Source organism: Gymnoscopelus microlampas (assembly GCF_963454915.1).
Source record: "Gymnoscopelus microlampas genome assembly, chromosome: 18".
NCBI lineage: Eukaryota > Metazoa > Chordata > Actinopteri > Myctophiformes > Myctophidae > Gymnoscopelus > Gymnoscopelus microlampas.
This window is the reverse complement of record NC_139955.1, coordinates 35,927,209-35,947,558: the sequence shown is the minus strand read 5'-3', so window position 1 is coordinate 35,947,558 and position 20,350 is coordinate 35,927,209. Positions and strand designations below refer to the sequence as shown.

Sequence of the window (20,350 nt, the reverse complement as noted above, 5' to 3'; positions counted from 1 at the left end):
TGACCCCTAAAGGAGGAATCCTTTATGACCTCGGTCACCTCACACAAAACCAACAGTAAAAAAGGAAAGCCTTCCCATTGATTTCAACGCTGGAGTGATATGGGAAAGTCATAAAAAATGCAATTCCATCTCATGGCATTTACAGCATAGGAATAAATAATCTTGACTCAAAGGAACTTGCCTGTGTCTGGGGTTTCGTGGCACAATGTATGATAAAATAGGCCGGCATCATGTGATGTTAGTGCTTATGAAAAAACATTCTGAACACGTTAAACATGCATGTTAAGGAGCTTCACATTTATGCAGAACGTAGTCGAGGTTGTGGCTTAGCTAGAGTCAGTTTGTGCAGTTTGCCTCACAGGCTAAGGTAGCATGCAATGATGGTGAGCCGACTTTGGAACAGTGCCTGAGGGCAACATCTAGATGGTTGGAGAAAGAATTGGCGTGTTAAAACTTTGCGACCACTAGTTCACAAATCTGCACAGAAGTAAACACACCTCGGCATCATTGAGAATTGATAGGTGACAGACAGTAAAAAGAAGAAGTGTGACCAGGTCAGGGGTTTGACCAACTTGCTGGCTGCGAGCTTAACGCGACACTGATGCTCTGTTAAAGTGGCATTCAATCTCTCTGTGTCAGAGGCACTTTTAATGCAGTTAAAAACACATTTAATGGTCATGTTTATGGGCCTCAGATTCCTCCAAGATGGAACGACTCGGGGTGCAATAACACAGGGTGTCATCATAATTATTCATGAGGAGCTGTTAAGGTTTGTGGCTGGGTTGCCCAAATGGAGAAGGGGGGGGGGGGGGGGGGGGGGGGCAACGCTGTTTCAGATGGGGTCTATCATCAGTGCCCCTTCAGTTGCATCATGGCGGTTCAGATAGGGCTCATTACCAGAGAAGATGACCTACAAGCTATCCCAGCACTTAACCCTCTGGAGACCCCTGCATCCAGACGTGCGTGGCTGAAAACTTTACGTCTGACTGGGCCCATGTGCAGCGTGTAATGTCTTCCCATTTTGGACAGAGAAATGATCATAGTTCATGCAGAGTGTTGTTATGCCTTCAGCCGAGCTTGACCCAGCTGTGCTCGGTCAAGGTGCTCCCAGAGGCATGTGGTATGGAGACACCGGCAGAGGCATACTGCAAAGATGCTGTATGTGAGGTTAATTAATTTAAATTATGCCATTTTGGCCAGTTCTTGCTTGAAAAAGAGATCATCCATGTCCAACATGTCCCCTAGGCTTAGGCAATCCTTGCTAATTTCATAGTGTGATTCATGGCCATAAAAATCGGTGATGCACGATTCGTTCGCCAGGGGGCAACGGGAGTAGGAGGGGTTGGGGGTGTCATATATGGTGGAGCTTTACCATGCATGAGGTTAGAGGAATTACGGTAATTGGGGTTGCGGAAGGGATTGCATGTGTTTTGAGACAGAGTTAGACCTGTGGCTTGCTGCGATGGAGAGATTTATGTCCGATTCAGAGCTAATATGTTATTGACAGAGTGTAATAAAAGTGCAACTCACAAATATTGCAGGCAGTCTTTTTCTTTTTGGTGTTGAGGGTGAAATGCTCCTAGACCAGAGTTTGTAATGTGGTGTAGCATCGGCTGCCACCATTGTGCCACTATGTTTTGCTTCGCGGTCGCTGTTGCATTATGTGCAACTCTCAGCAAAGATGTAACGGAAGCCTTAGCTACATTCGTTGCTTAAAAACAATTTTTAGTTCAGCTCCTCACCAAATAATTTAAAGTCAACTAATTTAGTAAACAATTTTAATCAATCAAATTGAATATCATTGTACCCCTAGACTGAAGGTACAGGAATTTGTCTTTTTGCTTCACCATAACAGATGTGCGTTTCTGTGCAGTGCAACAATTTGTGGCTTAGTGCCTTGCTTAGTAGCACTTCAGCCACATACTGTAGGTATGTAACAACCTGGATTTGAAATCCGCTCTTCCCCCTGACCAAGGATGATAACCCGGCTGGGATTCGGGCAGAGCTGTTCATGACAGGCGCACCATAGAACTAACAGTGTATAAGTTATTAGAGAGGCTTTTCGCTGACCCACCTCCAGGTGTGTACACTTGTCCCACACCGCCCACACACACTGAGAGGCTCACAGCCTCTTATTTAACCTCCCCGGACAGCAGGGCCATGTGTGAGTATGAATAATGGAGGGAGGGTAGCTGCAAGGACACAGTAATGGAGAGCACACGCTTGGAGATGGGCACACGATGTGTCTTGCCACCTCTGCTGGGTTTGTGTCGTTATGCTATGGTTATTATTGCTTCTACCCCCCCCCCCCCCCCCCCCCCCCCCGCACACCCCCCCCCCCGCACACACGCACACACTGACAGTACATGACAACTAAGGTGAAGGAAAAAGATGACAATATCGGGTGTTGTAGCTATACTCCATTAACCAGAATGCACTACTACAGTATGTGAGATACATATGACAATGCAGTTGTGTTTTGCTATGTTATATACAGTAGGGCATATGTCTTTGATATGTCTCGTCTTTTGCAGGGTTTATTGTGTGGGGGCGGATTACTTACCTGTGTAGTTGGTTTTGATGTCACCCACGCGGTTGCCTATAATGATGTCTATATTTGTACAGCAGATTTCTTAACAACTTCGCAAAGTGCTGTAAAATGAAAGGAACTATATAACAATATCAAGACCATCGGCAAACATCACTAACTTTGCACTGCTGACTACATTAAACCCCCGCACAGCAGAGCAGAATTGGCACCAGAATAAGTTTAAAAGAACTATTACCATAACAATACATATTTCCATACAAATAACACCGCTGTGTGCTCCAGAGTCAGCTTAACATTCCAGTTAATATACCCGCTTATATTGTTTATGTCGACGAGAATCAAATTAACTCGTCAGAGTAGTGCTTATTGCACCAGTTCTGTCCAGTTGAGTTTGATTCAGGGACAACTAGGCAGATTTGTGGGTGTGCGTGTGTGCACGCGTGTGCAGGTGTGTGTGTGTGTGCGCGTGCCTGGCTGCCTGCATGTGTTGTTGAGGCCTCACTACCATAATGGTTAAGAAATATATTATTCCTTCAGCTGACTGCAGGGAAGCAGGGACCTGCCATGGGACTGCTGATGTGAGCTGAAATGAGTGAGAGTGACAGTGGGTCCTCCCTGTACCTCACTTCTCATTCCACACACTTTGGCCTAATGGGAAATGTTGGACTAAGACCGCCAGTTGCCACCATGTTCCTCTCTAACACTTTACCCTTTGTCATGCTCTACCCCCAAACCCACCATCCAATTCCTGCTGTTCCCTTAATAACCCAGTCTGCACTGAGCGAGGCAGTTCATCTCTCGTTCTCTCTGTATGCTATGCCCTTGGCTCTTGCTTAATCCCCAGGTCTGCTCTTTCTCTCGTTTTCGTTTTTTTTCTCTCCACAACTTTGTCTCGTATCACTCTTATTCTCCCTTTTCTCTCTATTGATCCGATGGTTTGTACTCCTGCTCCTTTGCTTTCTCTGCTTTTACAGTTTTTCTATCCTTTTCTGATCTTTTCCTCTTGCCCTCACACTTATGGCTGAATTACCACAGCAACACTCTGGCGATGTACTTTTAAATTGTGCTGCAACTGGGAATGCAAGCTTTTAAAGTGTCAGTGTGGATACCCCTTAATTAGTCAATTGTGTGTGTGTGTGTGTGTGTGTGTGTGTGTGTGTGTGTGCGTGTGCGTGTGTATGTGTGTGTACGTGCGCTCTCACATTATGTGCTTTTGTTTGGCTATGATGTATGTGCTCTTTTGTGCACCTGTGCGTCTGTGATCATGCCAGCATTTGTGATCCTATCCTATCGGTGCCATGGTTCCTTTTCTGCCGTCCCCCGAATTCTTAATCCCCCAGTCCGCTGCAGCTGCTAAGATTGATTCAATTGAAGTCAAAGCCATATCACAGAACCCCCATCAGAAGCTATTTCATGCATCTGGTACATTGTGGAGGCTTTTCTGAATGAGTGCACAGCCATTTCCAGTGACAAAATGCTTCATTATCAGGGCCAGCATGGAAGTGACAAGGGGGTTAACACTAGGGATGATGAATTGCGTGGCGTTGTTTAGAGAAGTGTACTCTCTCTCCTGCCGTCCCATTTAAAGTGACAAGCACTCTCTGTCTGCCTGGCTAGATGACTAAATGGTGGCACCTCTGTCCCCGGGAGGGCCTGGCGCAACGGGGAGGGGGAGGAGGTGGTGGATTGGGCCTGAGTGCTATTCACTGTCGAGGCAGCGCTCGGGGCCATGAGTGCCACCCCTCCATCCATCCATCCATCCATCCAACACACACACGAACACACACACACACACACACACACACACACACACACACACACACACACACACACACACACACACACACACACACACACACACACACACACACACACACACACACACACACACACACACACACACACACACACACACACACACACACACACACACACACACACACACACACACACACACACACACACACACAGAGAGAGAGTTACACACAAGACACACTAACACACTTTACACCTTGGGGGCAGATGTTTTGACAACCTAGCATCCTCTTTGAAAGGCAACACAGATGGGCACACTTTTAAATGGCTGCTGTTTGAGCCAGCTAAACGCTCAGGGTCAGTGGGTGGCCACGGGGGAGCCAAGAGGACAGCAGAGTGGAAGAGAATGTTTAGAGAATGCTGGCATTCGGTCATGTATCGGCGGCGGGGGGGGGCTTAGAGCTGCACTCTAGTGTTGTATTATTCTTACTGTCCATCTCTAGCGCAGTCTGTGTCAACACTGTCGGTCGGGTAGACTTAAGCACCAAATGACTTCACATGGCCATATTCCAGCGTATTATTTTTTATGCATTGACCTAATTACCTAAGTAATGCACATTCATTTTATGACGTGTATTTATCACATAGTTGGGGGGGGGGGGGGGGGGGTGGCAGTGGCTCAGGAGGTCCTGTAGGGCGGTCACCTGGAAACCTGAATATTCAATGTGCGATAAAAAGATATGTTTTAGCAGCAGCGGTTGTCAAGAAGGACCTAATCTGTTTAAAAAATTGCAGATTGAATTTAACTGTATTTGTCACCTTCTTGATGTATTTTTAAAGGTCAGGTTTGGATCCAAAATGGATTCCAATTCCTCCCCCTCCAGAAACACCTTGGACCTGCTCTCTTTCATTTGTGGTTTGCTGAAAAACATGCATACCGTTTTTTTGCGGTATTTTGTTTAACATTAAACAATACATGTGTCTCTTAACCAGACTTGAACCTTGTTCAAAGCACTTGTGAGATAACATATTTTCTCAACAATAACAATAAGCATTCACCAAACGTTATCTCCTTCTTGATGAAAAGCATGCTTGTTATTGCAGACATGGGGGAGTGGGACTCCATTTGAAGGTCGTCGTCAGTACTGTAGATGTTAGAATCCCAGTCAGACACTTTGACAGCCTGCAATTTCGCTTTGTGATGTCTTGTTGTCGTGATGTCTTGCTGTCGTGATGTCTTGCTGTGATTGTCTTCTGTCTGTCGGTATTCTCTCTGTCTATATCTTAGCCATGAAGGTCTGTACACTCCATTACCCTCACCCATCTCTCACATTATTTTCTTTCTTCTGTGTCTGGCTGTCTTTGTTATTATGTCCTCCACTTCCTGTTCCTCTTCACAGCATGCCCTTATCGTTCTCCATCGCTCCTACTCCCCACACCTCCTTTTAGAGGTCCTCATGGGAACCGAGTGAATATCATTTAACCTCTTAAGCCATGTTTTATAGGCTGTTTTCAAACATTGTGAAAATTCTTCTTCTTTCCATCATGTCAGCTAGCTCTCTCCCTTTGCCTGTCATAGTGCCCAGATTTAAAGTTCCAACCTTCACCCCCACCCTCTTGCCCTTGCTCCTCTCCTGCTGCCTCTGACATTTCATTCCCCCTCTCTGTCTCCTTCGCCTTCGCTCAACATAAACATCCGGATTTGTTGTCCGCATATTTTATTTGGCACAAGTTTTACACCGTATGCCTTTCCTGACACAACCTTCCCCAATTTATGGCACTAACTTGTGTGTTCCCAGTGATTGTTTAATGACTTTAGTCTCAGGGTGCACTCCCCTAGCCTTTGTCTTCCCTAGACTTATCCACAAGGCAGTGGTTGCTTTTCTTTCAGGGCGGGCTCCCTTAGCCTTTGTCTTGCCTAGACTCATCTAACAAGGCAGTGGTTGCTTTTCTCTCATGGTGGGCTCCCTTAGCCTTTGTTGTCTTACCAAACTTATGCACAAGGTAGTGGTTGCTTTTTCCCTCTCTATCCTTTGTCTTCCCCCAACTTAAAGAGTACATTGATACAAACCTGGCTCCAACCTCCTTCTCAGTTGTTTCCAGGTCTTTGGCGAGATCAAGGTACCCGAAACTAGGGTACAATCGGTCACTCAGTCAGTCCTTCAGTGCGGTCGTTATGCTGGGATCAAAGGCCCAGGCCAAACAAAGCAGAGCAGTATACCCACACTCAGGTGTGCAAATGAATGAAATGCAAAGGAAAGGAAAGCAGCAAATGGAATAAATAGCAGAGGGTGAAAGAAGAGAATTTAGAGAGACAGCAGCACAGTGTGTATGATTTAGTGGCCAAAGCTGCTGTAAAAAGTCAGCGTAGCGATAGTTCATATAGGCACGGAAGGCAGGAGGTTTACATGCTAGCTCACTTTCCCCGGAACTCCCCCCCCCCCATTAAATTGTTAAGCTAATTCATACGTACTCCCACAAGTCAGTACGTTCAACCTCACGGCATTCTCATTCGCTACAAGCCAACTCACTCACGCCCTCATTCCCACAGTGCAACTCAGGCGGTTCATTTAAGCAGCCCTCTGTTCTCTGTTCATTCTACGTGCCTAGCTATCAAAGCCGGATGTACAGCTGTCAGTGTCAAAATTCCTCCACCTCCCCGGCCTCCTCCCTGTGGCATTAAGTTCTTATTGTTAATAGGATGATTCTGTGGATTGTACTGTGGTTCTATGGATTGTGCTATGTGGTAGCTTAATTATGCATTGAAGGTTCAATGTTATGTTCACGTAATAACTGTAATTCATGCTCTGTTCGGGGGGTTTGTGATTTTAGGTCTGTGTCATGCTTGCGCAGGTAATCTGTAATATCACATGAGCAGAGTCACACCGCCAAACTGAATGCAATATCATTGCAATAAATGGTAAATGGTTAATCCTGAGCTAAAGTGTCTAAATGAACCAGTATTCATTTTGACACTTAGCCAGTCAGAAAAAGGAGAGGCAGGCAGCGGCTAATTCTCAAAGTTAACAGGTAAAAATAGGTAGTTTTACCTGAACTGAGGTCGCACAGAGCAGCAAGATCAACTACAAAAAGTGCTCCTCGGAGCACAGGTCTCCGCTAGGTCAGGTAGGCTATTGTGGCCTCCTGGTGGCGCTATAATAGGCCAATGTGAAAAGGGTGCCATTTCTTCTTAGGCCTTGCATGGCATTCGGAGACTGCATTCATGATTAGAGGCATTTTGTTCAAAAAATGTGTTTTGCTGAATTAAACCTGCTGGTGGCGCTATAACAGGCAAATATTAAAAGGGTAGCATTTGTTCCTCAACATAGTGTGAATGTGCGTGCAAAGTCTGACCACAATCGGACGCTGCGTTCATGATTTGCAGCATTTTGTTCAAAACGGGCCACTCCTTCAAACTTTAGATGTGAATTTTAGCCAATCGGGATGGAATATGAAAAATTAAACAGATCCGGCTTGATCACATTACTATAGAGATCATGTGTACCGATTTGCGTGAAATTTGGATAAAATCGGAAGGAGTAATGTAAAGAAATATGTTTTACATATGTCTGCCTCCTGGTGGCGCTATAGACAGGTTTCCTGTTAGTAAACATGAGAGGATATGACCGCGCAGAGGAGGGGGAAGCCTATAGAGGGCGCCATTACCCGCAGCAGCTCTGGTCAAATGTCCATTCATAAAAGAAATGATCTTCACCGGGTTTAATGAAAGTAGATTAAATTATGCAGTTTGTAATACCTTGTTTACTCAATAAAAATGATTCGTCGGAAGTTGGATCTGTTTGTATATAATAGCAGCATTATGCCTATTATGCCTATAATAGCAGAATTATGGCTATCTAACTCCCGAACATAACAACAGAGTGAACGGCGCAACAATTCGTTTCCCCCGAGCATGCGCAGATTGCGCATTCTGCTCTGTGATGACGTCGCGCGGAAATCCGTCTATAAAAGGCAGATGTAAAAAATGCAGGGCAAAGGTTTTTCCTTGACCTCTAGGGAGTGTGCATACAAAGTTTTACGCAGATTGGTGCAGTTATAGGTAAAAACACGAATCGGGCTGTTATAGCGCCACCATGAGGATGATTAGAAAAATCTCAAGTGGTATTTCTTCCTCGGCATAGTGGGAATGTGCGTGCAAAGTTTCACGGAAATTGCATGCTGTGTTCATAATTTGAGGCATTTTGTTCAAAACGGAGCAGTCCTGCAAACTTTGGACGCCATTTTTTAGCCAATCAGGATGGAATATGAAAAATCTGAAAGACCCGTTTCGTTTAATGACTATAGAGATACTGTGTACCGATTTGCGTGATGTTTGGACAGACTCTGTAGGAGTACTGTGAAAAAATCGGCCTGCTGGTGGCGCTATAATATGGCAATGCTGAAAGGGTGGCATTCGTGCCCTCAACGTAGTGCAAATGTGCGTGCAAAGTTTCACCGCAATCGGACGCTGTGTTGATGATTTGCAAAATTTTGTTCAAAACGGGCCACTCCTGCAAACTTTAGATGTCAATCTTAGTCAATGAGAATGGAATATGAAAAATCTAACTGATCCGTCTTGAGCACATGACTATAGACATCATGTCTACCGATTTGCATGAAATGTGGATAAAATCTGAAGGAGTAATATCCAAAAATGTGTTTGATATAAGTTGGCCTCCTGGTGGCGCTATAAAAGGCAGATGTGAAAAATGCAGGGCAAAGGTTTTTCCTTGGCCTCTAGGGAGTGCACATACAAAGTTTTACACAGATCGGTGCAGTTATAGGTGAAAACACAAAGCAGCCTGTTGTAGCGCCACCATGAGGCTGATTTGAAAATTCTCAAGTGGCAGTTCTTCCTCGGGCCTAGTGAGAATGTGCGTGCAAAATTTCACGGAAATTGCATGCTGTGTTCATGATTAGAGGCATTTTGTTCAAAACGGAGCAGTCCTGCAAACTTTGGAAGCCATTTTTAGCCAATCCAGATGGAATATGAGAAATCTGAAAAAGTCGTTTGGTTTAATGACTATAGAGATACTGTGTACCGATTTGTGTGACGTTTGGACAACCTTTGTAGGAGTACTGTCATAAAATGTGTTTTGGCAAAAGCGGCCTCCTGGTGGCGCTATAACAAGCCCATGTGAACATTTTGGGGCAGAGGGTCTGAATTGGCATCCAGGGAGTGTGTGTGCACAGTTTGGCTGCGATCAAGCCAACGGTGGCAGAGATTAGCTGTCCACAGACGGACGGACGGACGGACGGACGGACGGACGGACCGACGGACGGAGGGTAAAACATACTCTCTCGCCATGCCTTCGGCCTGGCGGAGACAACAAAGAGTTAACTTGGCACAGCAAAACAAGTTTGCAGCACGAGTGAGACCGCTGTCTGCAGTGAGCCACTTATCTACAGTGCAAAGTTGTATAGCCAATTAAAGCAGCAGCTGGGATGCTAAGGCTAATTTGGTTAATCTTTGGCAACCCTCAATTGATGTTACTGTACCATGTCGTTGCGTTCCGTGAGTAAAAATGAAGTGAAAAGAGAGAGTTTAACTTTTTAAGACGGAAAGTCTTAAAAGAAAATCTGATCTGAAATGAAAGCTCAGCTTGTCAGTCTCACTTGTAGGTAACCTTAACAGCAAGCAAGTTACTATAATGCTGTGGAGTGGAAGTGTTGGGAGCAGGAAGATTAAGACAATTTCAGTTAGAAACTTTCCTTAGGAATAATCATTTATTGCTCCTGTGATACTACAGATTATCTGTGCAAGCATGACACAGAATATCTGAGATCACAAACCCCCCAGAAGCAGAGCATAAAATACAGAGTTAAATTGCATAAACCATGAACCCTTTAAGGGCATAAGTGAATATACAGATTAACATACGATCCACAGAAACATAGAATCCACAGAACAAACATTTAAATATTGAACCCTTCAAGCATAGGATACACAGATATAACATCATACAACCCACAGAATCATACATTTAACTTAGAGCTGAGACCAATAATGAGCATGAAGAGTGAACAGTGTTCTACTTAAATATACAGCATAAATTAACAATTTACATTGAGGCGTATGTGTTAGCTTGTTGGAGAATGGGAATGAAGGGAGATGAGTGAGGTTGACCGTGGAGAGACCAGCTGACTTACGTGGGTGTATGCATTACCTTGTTAGCGAATGAGAATGGGGGGGGGGGGGGGGGGCGGGGAGAGTGAGTGTGTAGCAGCTACCCTCGCTAGCACTGTAGCCTACCCTCCTGCCTGCCGTGCCTTGCTGAACTAACGCTGCGCTCGATATGTATGAAGAAAACGTCTATTTCCTCATATAAAAATATAATGTGAATTATGAATGCCACTTATGGCTCTGAAAATAGTTCAGCTCATTCTCTCACTGCCGGCTGCTAGCTGCCAGCTTTGCATTAAACTTTTATAGCTGTTTAGAACTGTTACGGAGTGGCCCCCCTGCCAACCTCTGCACTGCTCCCCAGATTGATTTGAAAACCCGACACAGCTCCTGACCGACCTGTTTGCTGACAAACCTTCTTAAATGACCCATCTCTTATCTCCTAATACAATTCCACTTTCCAAGACTTTTCTGGCAGCCATCTCGCGTCACAAACTGTCCGCTTGGGCCATATCAAAGCGGATTAGCCCAGCAGTGGTTAGGGCACCGGGCACGTTGTGGTGTTGTTGAGGATTAGGGAGACGTCTCCTGTTCAGACCCCAGGCCAAGGGTGTTGTGGCAGTGTCTTGGGCAGCTAATGAAATCTAAGGCATGGCACATGAGAGTTGAATCTCATTGGCATTCGTGCCCCTGTTCCTTCCCACAAGCCGGCGCCTTCTAGGTTTGAGTGTGTTGTCTGCTGATAAAAAAACTGCCCGTCAACCAGGCCAGAGGTTTGGCTGAGCCCACACACACACACACACACACACACACACACACACACACACACACACACACACACACACACACACACACACACACACACACACACACACACACACACACACACACACACACACACACACAGGACTCAAAAGCTATAACTTTACACTCCGCGGCTCCCCTGGTTTTATTTCACTAATTTTCTTAACGCCGCTTTTAATTGCGTCGCCCCCCCGGGGGTCTAAATGTCATCGGGTTTGCAGCGGGGAGGTGCAGGAGGTCTGCATCCTTGGCACGTCGCCCAGCACCAATAACGTATTAAACCACAAAAGAGAAGACAGCTGTTTAATGGTCTGCTCTGCCCTATTACTGTATCTCCTGCCATGTCTGACCCTGTTCCCTGTGCCGTAGGTTTCACTCCTGTGTGAAGAGAATTCTCCCGCTGCTGCTGTTGCTGCTGTTGCTGCTGTTGCTGCTGGTGGTACCCCACATCCCAGCATCGTCTCCCTCCCCCCGCCTCCTCCAACCCAGGGCAGCCAGGGAAGCGTTGGCTTGATTTCACTGAGGCTTCGATCCTGCGGCTACGTCAATCACGTCTTCACCGCTGGGTAATTATTCCCTCCCACTGCTGCTTGGGATGAGAGTGACGCTGTGACTTATCCTAGGGTTTTTGAACAATCATCTTAAAACATGTTTTGGGGTAGCTGACTGTTGTGTGCAGAGTATTTGGAGACAATTTCTCCACCCAGGCATGCAATAGACCCCACCACACACACACACACACACACACACACACACACACACACACACACACACACACACACACACACACACACACACACACACACACACACACACACACACACACACACACACACACACACACACACACACACACACACACAGTGGTGAGCTGTGGATTTTTGAACTAAGGGTACTGTATTTTATGACGTCACGCGCGCGCACGTGCGCGCACATAGCCACTCAGCTCAGTGCTAGTTGAAATACTGTATTCAACATGTGATTATTAATGTAATCATATGTATTATTATTTTGTTGCATTGTTAATTTGTTGTTTTTATTTTTGTTTAAAATTAATTATTTTATTTTCCTTTTAATTTTAAATAAAAGCCCTTTACATAGACTCACCCACACATAAGTAGGCCTACTTAAAATAATCAGACAACTTGTCTTTGTCTTGTCTCAGAGAACTGGGTCCTCTGCTAAGCGATCCCCTTCACACCTTGCAGTGCAGAGATGTTGTCTGTCATTGTGAGAGGAATGTAACACTACACATTCAATTCAAGTCCGTGTCTTTTCTCGAGTAGCCTAATGTTATGCAAAGCAGCCAGGTAGACGCTATTGAGAACGGCTCGCCACTGACGGTGCGAACCTTGAGAGGCTATTGTTTTTAAACTTTAAGGCGTTAAAGACCGCCGCTGACGGTGCGTGCATGCGCGCCCCCAGCTCCCACAGTGTCAGAACTAAGGGTACGCCGTACCCCCCCGTACCCCCTACAGCTCAACCCTGCACACACACACACACACACACACACGCTGACATAATGCTTGCGGACATGCCAGAGGGATCAGGAGGGGTCCCGCGGGGGCCTGATCAAAGCAGCAGTGCTGTTGTCTTTTTCCAAAGTCCATTGACTAGAAAGAGCTCCATTCAGGCTCCAGGTGCCTTCGACTACAGAACCGTGTCAGACTTGCCAACAGTGTGCCAAAGTATCACTACCGCCCCAGTGAAGCTGAATGAAGGGCCAAGAAGCTCAACATGCATTGTTCAGAAATGTTGGCTCAGTCCAGGAGTGTACCAAGGACAGCCACAGATGTCCAATAAGGTGACCATACTGTACAATATCGTACAGTAAAATGTCGATTGAATTTCCATATTGTTGCATAAATGTGGCAAAAATCATTCGTCATAAACGTCATTCAGTGTGTGACAGGGTCAAGGACTGCTGTCCACAAGGTCATCCTGAAGGCTTGAAGGCTGTGACGGGGTTGTAGCAGTGAGATTTAGGTTGACAGTCACTGTCAAGATTGTTATACCAACACATACTGTAGGTTGCACAGGTTACTTGTCTAACAGAATCTGCTGCTTTTAAGCTGGGCTCACACTACATCATAATCGTGGAGATTATGACGCCCCTCTTGACAAGGAAGCGATTTATGCCCAGATTATCCTGTAGTGTGAGGTTGTTCAAAGATCCAAGATCGAGAACCAACGATCCAACCGAATTCACGCTGGTAAGCACCCTCCCTCGGGTCCTCAGTGCTGAGTTTGAAGTTAATCTCGAGATGCACTTAGAACAGATACACTCACATGCAGAGATGCATTTATAGGAGGATGATTACCCAGGCCACCATCCCTCCAGAGCCTTCCTTCATCATATAGGAGTGGCCCATCATGGAAATATGGAAATGATTCAGTCACATTACAGATGCGGGTGGTGTTGGCATTGACTCATCCAATCAACCCGTTGCGCAACATGTTGATAGCTTGTAGATCCATTCTTTTCAGCAAACGACGCTGTCATGCAACAGAGGATGGCTTAACTTTGATGTCCATTTAATATGAGCTGTTACGTCAGTTGGATGCACTTACTTTAGAAATAACTTCACCTTCTAGAAAAGCAGGAGAAGGCACTTACGATTTGTATAGCCTGCCTGAGTGTACGTGCGTTTGATGCATGGCCTTCATTGAATGTTGCATGGTGGTTTCAGCAACGCCGACTACTTGAAGGCAAAATCATCCGACAGACACATTCACCGTCACTGAATGATCAAAAAACTGCACTACTCTATTAAATGAAAAAGAATAATCATTTAGAAAGTCATTGATAGATCAAGCTTTTTGATTTTCAATACTGCATGTTATTGACTTCCAAAATGAGTGGACAGGGCCAATTTCTTATTTTAACAATTTTTTTATTCAAAAGATTTTAGCAACATCTAAAATCAGTGGCGTACACAGACCTTATTACACATGGGTTTTCAGATCAAAAGGGCCCGCAGCGCGCGTGCATGCGTGCCTTTTTTTAAAACTTTAAATCGGTTAATTCGGTCCACAGAGCTGGATAGGGCCTCTAATATATTGGAAACGACTAACAGTAGGTGAATTTGTATGTACTGTATATAATATGGGTGGCTATTTTTATATATTAAAAACAAAATGAATGAAAAAAAATATATATATCCTCGCCAGCAGGGGGGCCCCCTTGCGGTGAAATCCAACGTATGGGTTTACATAACCCAGCAACCCTATGTAAATTACGCCACTGTCTAAAATGACACATGCTTTCCCGGTTTTAAAGGTATAGCATATGCTTTCCCGGTCTTAATGGGATAAACACAATATATCATGAACACAACATCCAATCAATATGTTGAGGGGCCTCAGGAGCCAACCTCCAAAATGCTTCCGCTTCTGTCCACAGGGGGCGCCACAGAAAAAGTTTAAATGTTGTAAAAACACTATTTACCCCTACAACTTCCTCCGGTTCTGACGACTGTAACCCATGACTTACACAGCCCCGGGTAGCCCACTCAGCCTGGCGGACCTATTTTTTTTTCATGAATCTTGAGACTGTTTACGACCCTCTTCCCACCACTATCCATCCACCTATGCTATTTAACCACTTACTGTATATTGTTTGTTGTATGCCAAATAGTGCTTTGTGAGCTTGTAGATCTGCTATTTTTTGCAGAATTGTCTTGGGTTCATGTGGTTAACTTTTGTTCCTTTTATTTCTCCTGATTGTTTTTCGGCCATTATGTCTCTCTCTCTCTCTCTTTTTTTCGGTCTCTTTTTTTCTGGCTCCCCCTCCCTTCTGCTCACTGCTTCCCCTGCGAGGCCCTCGCATGGCCCAGTTGAAATGCTTCCCCTTTGGTCTGTTTACTCTCTGTCTTCCCACTCATACATTTGGCTCACGTGATCACTGAAAGTGATGCCGTGCCACCACCACGTCCTTTTGCTTCCAACCCCCCCACTCCTCCCCTCCAGCGCCGCTGTGGCGCGTTTTCATCATTTCCTCCGCCTACACTGCCCGTCGCCTTCGCAGGGGCCCTATCGAATGAGGCTTCTCTGAGCTGGATAGATGCCTCCCGGGTTGCTGCAGAGCTGGCATTTAGGTGTGTTTGACCCTCCGGAGCCAATTCAATCACTGTCTGCCCACAAGTAATATCCTCGGACTGCCCTTATCTCCGGCTTCAAATTGCGGAGCTGCCTGCCACGAGACTCTGTGTCAGACTGGCTGCCGAGATGAGGAAAGCAAGGGAATGAAGCACGGAGTTCGGATAAGGACGGAAATGAGGAATGAAGAAAGAGGTGGGATGGAAATGTGGTAGTTTGTGGACAGTAAAATCCATTGTTGACATGGTGCACCTCGCTCCTTCATGCATATGCATTTAAAGGAGGATTGCACAAATAACAGGAAAAGTATGATACGTGTGGTTGATTATGCATTCCACACATCATTTGTGAGGCTCGGTTTTGTGTGGATTTTCTCCGCCTCTGAAGACCAGGTGCAAATTAGTGCTGGCAGGCTGTATTAAAGAAAGCTTGCAGTGTAGATCACAGTAAATGCAGCAAGGAGACAAAGATGCAGTAGGTCTGAGGCAGAGTTTATCAAGAAATAATCAAAACATCCTAAGCAGCCTAGATTAAGCATTCATGCAATAATTACTCTGATAAATCAAACGGTACAGAAACTCCCACACCAATAGTCAAGCTCCTTGTGCTTTGTATTGCAGATAACCGGTAATTGAACCCAGTGGTGGAAAATAACGACATTTACTCAGGTACTGTACTTATTAAGTACAATTTTGAGGTACTTTTGCTTTACTTGAGTATTTAAATGATTTGATATTCTACTTCTACTCCACCACATCTCAGAGGAAAAGATTATACTTTTTGCTCCACTTCAAAGAGCAGACTGTGTGCACATCTTATACCTGTAGTTAGGCCAGTAGGTGCTGGATAAAGAGGCAGGAATCAAAAAGTAGTAAAATATCAGCACACTGAGTTATACTGTAGGTCCCAAACGTTTCGACCTTGTAGGTCTTTATCAGGCAAAATTACCTGTTTTACTTTTTACTCCACTGCAGTTATTTCACTTTTTACTCCACTACAGTTATTTCACAGCTTTAGTCACTAGTAACAGATTTACTGTAGATTATTAATAATACAAAAAAATGAATTAACTGATACATTATGATGTATTATTATAGGTTAATTTAACCAGCAGCACAAGTAAGTAAATGAATCCCGCCCTTACCAGCTGCAACATTACAATGTAACACATTAATGCATTACTAACCTTTGCATATAATACTGTTACGTCCCAGATGGTGGTCCAGGAGGAAGGGACGGTAACATATACATATGTGAATGGGCTGGACCTGAGAGTGAGTGACAGAGAGCAGCAGCCAGAGAGTAGCAGGGAGAAAAACACCATACACAGTCTCCCCATAAACATACAGTCTCCCCTTAACCATACACGTAACAAATACAAATACAATTATATTTTGATGGCAATAATTTTAGTACTTCCATCACTGCTTGAACATTAATTGTGTTTTTTTGTGTTCTGTTTAGTGCATTGAATGTCACCATTGGGTGTGTGCCCTAACGACACATTCACCTGGGAGAGGCAAGACAATGTGGCCTGTGATTTTCCATTCCATAATAATAAATTGTAGATTATATTTATCCAGATGCCACATAGTGTATAACATATAACATGTAGCATTCCATAACATTGTAGATTATATTTATCCAGATTCCAGATACTGTACAGTAACATTAATAACATATAGCATTCCATAACATTATAGATTCTATGTATCCAGATGCCAGATAGTAGACAAAGAGCTTGACAATTGCCATATGAGTTGCGTGGGAGGTTCGAGTTTGTTTTGATTTGAGTAAAAATGATTGCATGATTGCTTAATGTAGAGGTTATTATTTCCTGATTTTCTCTGCGTGTTTTCAAGACCTATCTGTGATCTGTGTCTGCTTGTTGCATTCACATATCATAATTTTCTTTTAATATAGCTTGTCTGTGCTGATTCCACTCAAAACAGAGTAGTTTGCTTCGCCGATGAGGCAAATTGATTCGCTCCTTTTCACCGCTTGCCTTATTATAATAATAATAATGATAATAATAATAATAATAATACATACATACAATTTATATACCGCTTTTCTGAGTACTCAAAGTCGCTTTACAAAACAGAAAACAAAATAGAACTTTATTAGGAAGAAAATAGATTAAAAAGTTAAAAACTATAGAAGTAAAGGTAAAAATGGTAGGGAACGTAAGTCTGAAAGGTGGGAAGCTTTGATGTGAGCTGGAAGTGAGTTCCATAGGGGAAGGCCCTGTCACCCCAGGTTTGTTTCTTTGTCCTGTTGGATGTCAAGGAGGTTGGCATCACCCGACCTGAGGGAGTGAGAGGGGGTGTGGTGTTGGAGGAGTTCAGAGAGGTAACAGGGGAGCCTGGTTGTTGAGGCCCTTGTAAGTGGTGATTAGTATTTTTAAATCTATTCTGTGCCTGACTTATCCTTATCTGTCCGCAGCCGATTCATTGTATTTTGTGGGCCCGCAATCGATGGCTGCAAGTATGGATCCCGCTCATTGTCATTGCTACAAAAGTGGCATAACGGCCACTGTCTGTGGTTGCACCATAAGCCTATTGCCAACTCTGTTCACATGCGTGACTGCTGAAATTAGCCTCTCTTCGTGTCCCCATGCTCCTGTCTCACAGAATACTGCCGGCCAAGTGTGTACTCTAGAGTGAGTTAATGTGGCAGCGTTCCCACTACTGTACTCCTATGCTAATCGAGAACTTGGCATTAGCCCCACCCATAAAAATGCCACCCTGAGGTTTATCTGCCCTCGAAAGCTTCCTGCCAAACATCCTTCCCTCTCTTCCGCTCACCACACTACTGCATTTAGCTTTAATACTGTCACGTTCTGCTTTATATATGATATTTCTTATTTAAGTATGAGGCGTAAGGCCCTTACGTACACTTAACAATGCTGGAGGGATTTTAATTTGAAACGACGGATACAGGAAGCAGTCAGTGTTGTTCAAAACTTGCTACTGGAGCTAGAGCAGGGTTCGGGACGAGTGTCCGAACCTGTCCAGAGACCGACAGCGTAGTACCCGAGCCTGGCTCGACTCTGACCATTCATTATAAATATGCGTCCGACCCAAGCCTGAACAAGTTTGCGTGTCACAAGTGCCTAAACAATAAATCAATCAATCAATCAGATTGACTGATTTATTGTTTAGGCACTTGTTGTGACATGCAAACTTGTTACAATGTTACAGCATGTCTGTTTTCCATGATTACACTTGTATGGGCTTGTAATTGACCATGAAAAGTAGGTAGATTCTTACTGAGCATATACATGCACACACAGTAGCCTATGCTGTTATCAATAGCCTTTAATAAAGCCATGTAGGCTATTCATGATATGAGCTCAACTGTTGACTGTTGGATTTCGATAGTTGTAAACGTTCCCGAAGACAAATACATTTAGTTTGTCATTCTCTACAGCTGTGTTTACATCTGAAAGCATCTCACATATTGCGGTCCCTTCCTAGTTCTCATGAACACACTGTGTTGTTGGCAGGACAACGCAGGGCGTCATCACGTAAATCAGGAAATAACATACATACACAGTAGTAGCTTATCCTTTTTATTTATTTTTACAATTTATTTTCAATATGAACAACGTGAGCCTTCGGTTCGACGATGGGTCCTGTCGGGTTTTGATCGGATAGCCACCCTCTAACAGCAGCTATCCACCATTACAAATAAAAAGGTGTCTGTTATCTTATTATCAATCATGACATTCTTTTGTGTGTTTGTGAAGTGCTGTGTGTGTGTCTCTCTCTCTCTCTCTCTCTCTCTCTCTCTCTCTCTCTCTCTCTCTCTCTCTCTCTCTCTCTCTCTCTCTCTCTCTCTCTCTCTCTCTCTCTCTCTCTCTCTCTCTCTCTCTCTCTCTCTCTCTCTTCTGTGTGCTGGTGAATTATTCTTTTCATATTTTAGGGAAAAATGCAAGTGAAATACATCTATTTTGGGAATAAATGCGAGTGAAATACTCACACTGTAGTACCTTTCAAATAATAAGTAAAGACCAGTTATTAATATAGATAGATTAGCCTGGGGTGACAATTGCTGTGCGATTGGCTAGTTTGTTTTTAGGCCCACTAGCCAACCAATGATGTAACTTCATCACTCAGTCAGAGACAGACATTCTCGTTTATATGGCTGGCCCTAATGTTGCGGTCCAGCCAAATAAATACAAGTATAGTTGTCCCACCTTATGTAGCCAAAGTCTAAAATGCATATAAACATCAGGATATTTCATTCCCTGCAGAGCTCTTCAAGACCACTGTAGCCCACCAACAGTCTGTCTCCGAGTGCCTCTAAAGGTCTCCTCGTCTGTCCCTCTTTCGGTTCTGCACGCCCACTACTTTACTCCACTCTGCCTCTCTCATCCTCCCTTCTTAACGCTCCCTTCCTCCCCCCTGCCCGCATTATCTTCTTTACCATCCCTCGTTCCTCATGCACTTTCCTGTGTTTTCGAAGAGCGGGCCGGGCGCCAGAGGCTCCCATGCATGTGTTGTTCTCTGGAGGCTCTGGCTACTGGAGCGAAGGAGTGGGCCTGAGGATGATGAGCTAATGTGGCACCAGCAAACCCCCCCCCCCCCTCCTCTCCCTGGTCCTCTCTTCTATCTTGTTTCCACTGTTAAAGCTCCCACTTTGCCTCACACCCTTACTATTTCTCTCTCGTCCCCCCTCTCTCTGTCTCTGTCTGTCTGTCTGTCTGTCTGTCTGTCTGTCTGTCTGTCTCTTTGTCATCTCTGAGAATGATGGCCAGTGCTTGATTAATAAAGGTGGCAGGATCAGGAATGTTGCTACTCTGCACAGTCACCTGTGTGTGTGTGTGTGTGTGTGTGTGTGTGTGTGTGTGTGTGTGTGTGTGTGTGTGTGTGTGTGTGTGTGTGTGTGTGTGTGTGTGTGTGTGTGTGTGTGTGTGTGTGTGTGTGTGTGTGTGTGTGTGTGCACGCGCTTGTGCGTGCATGTAACTACATGTCTGGCTGTGACTGTGTGCTATAGTTCATTCAGTGTGCATG

The 20,350-nt window shown here is 44.7% G+C and overlaps 1 protein-coding gene across 3 annotated transcripts in view; it reads left to right on the top strand.

The window, feature by feature from the left end:
* The window catches only part of drp2 (dystrophin related protein 2), a 174,134-nt gene that overhangs the window by 31,692 nt on the left and 122,092 nt on the right, over positions 1 to 20,350 (top strand). For 2 of the 3 annotated variants that reach the window (XM_084041077.1, XM_084041079.1), the window contains exon 1: positions 15,430 to 15,527. In XM_084041077.1, coding sequence (XP_083897203.1) covers positions 15,479 to 15,527 — 49 coding nt within the window. In that variant the 5' untranslated portion in view covers positions 15,430 to 15,478. Of the gene's footprint in view, positions 1 to 11,603; positions 11,801 to 15,429; positions 15,528 to 20,350 lie in introns of those variants that run through there. The other variant, XM_084041078.1, reaches the window with a different exon arrangement.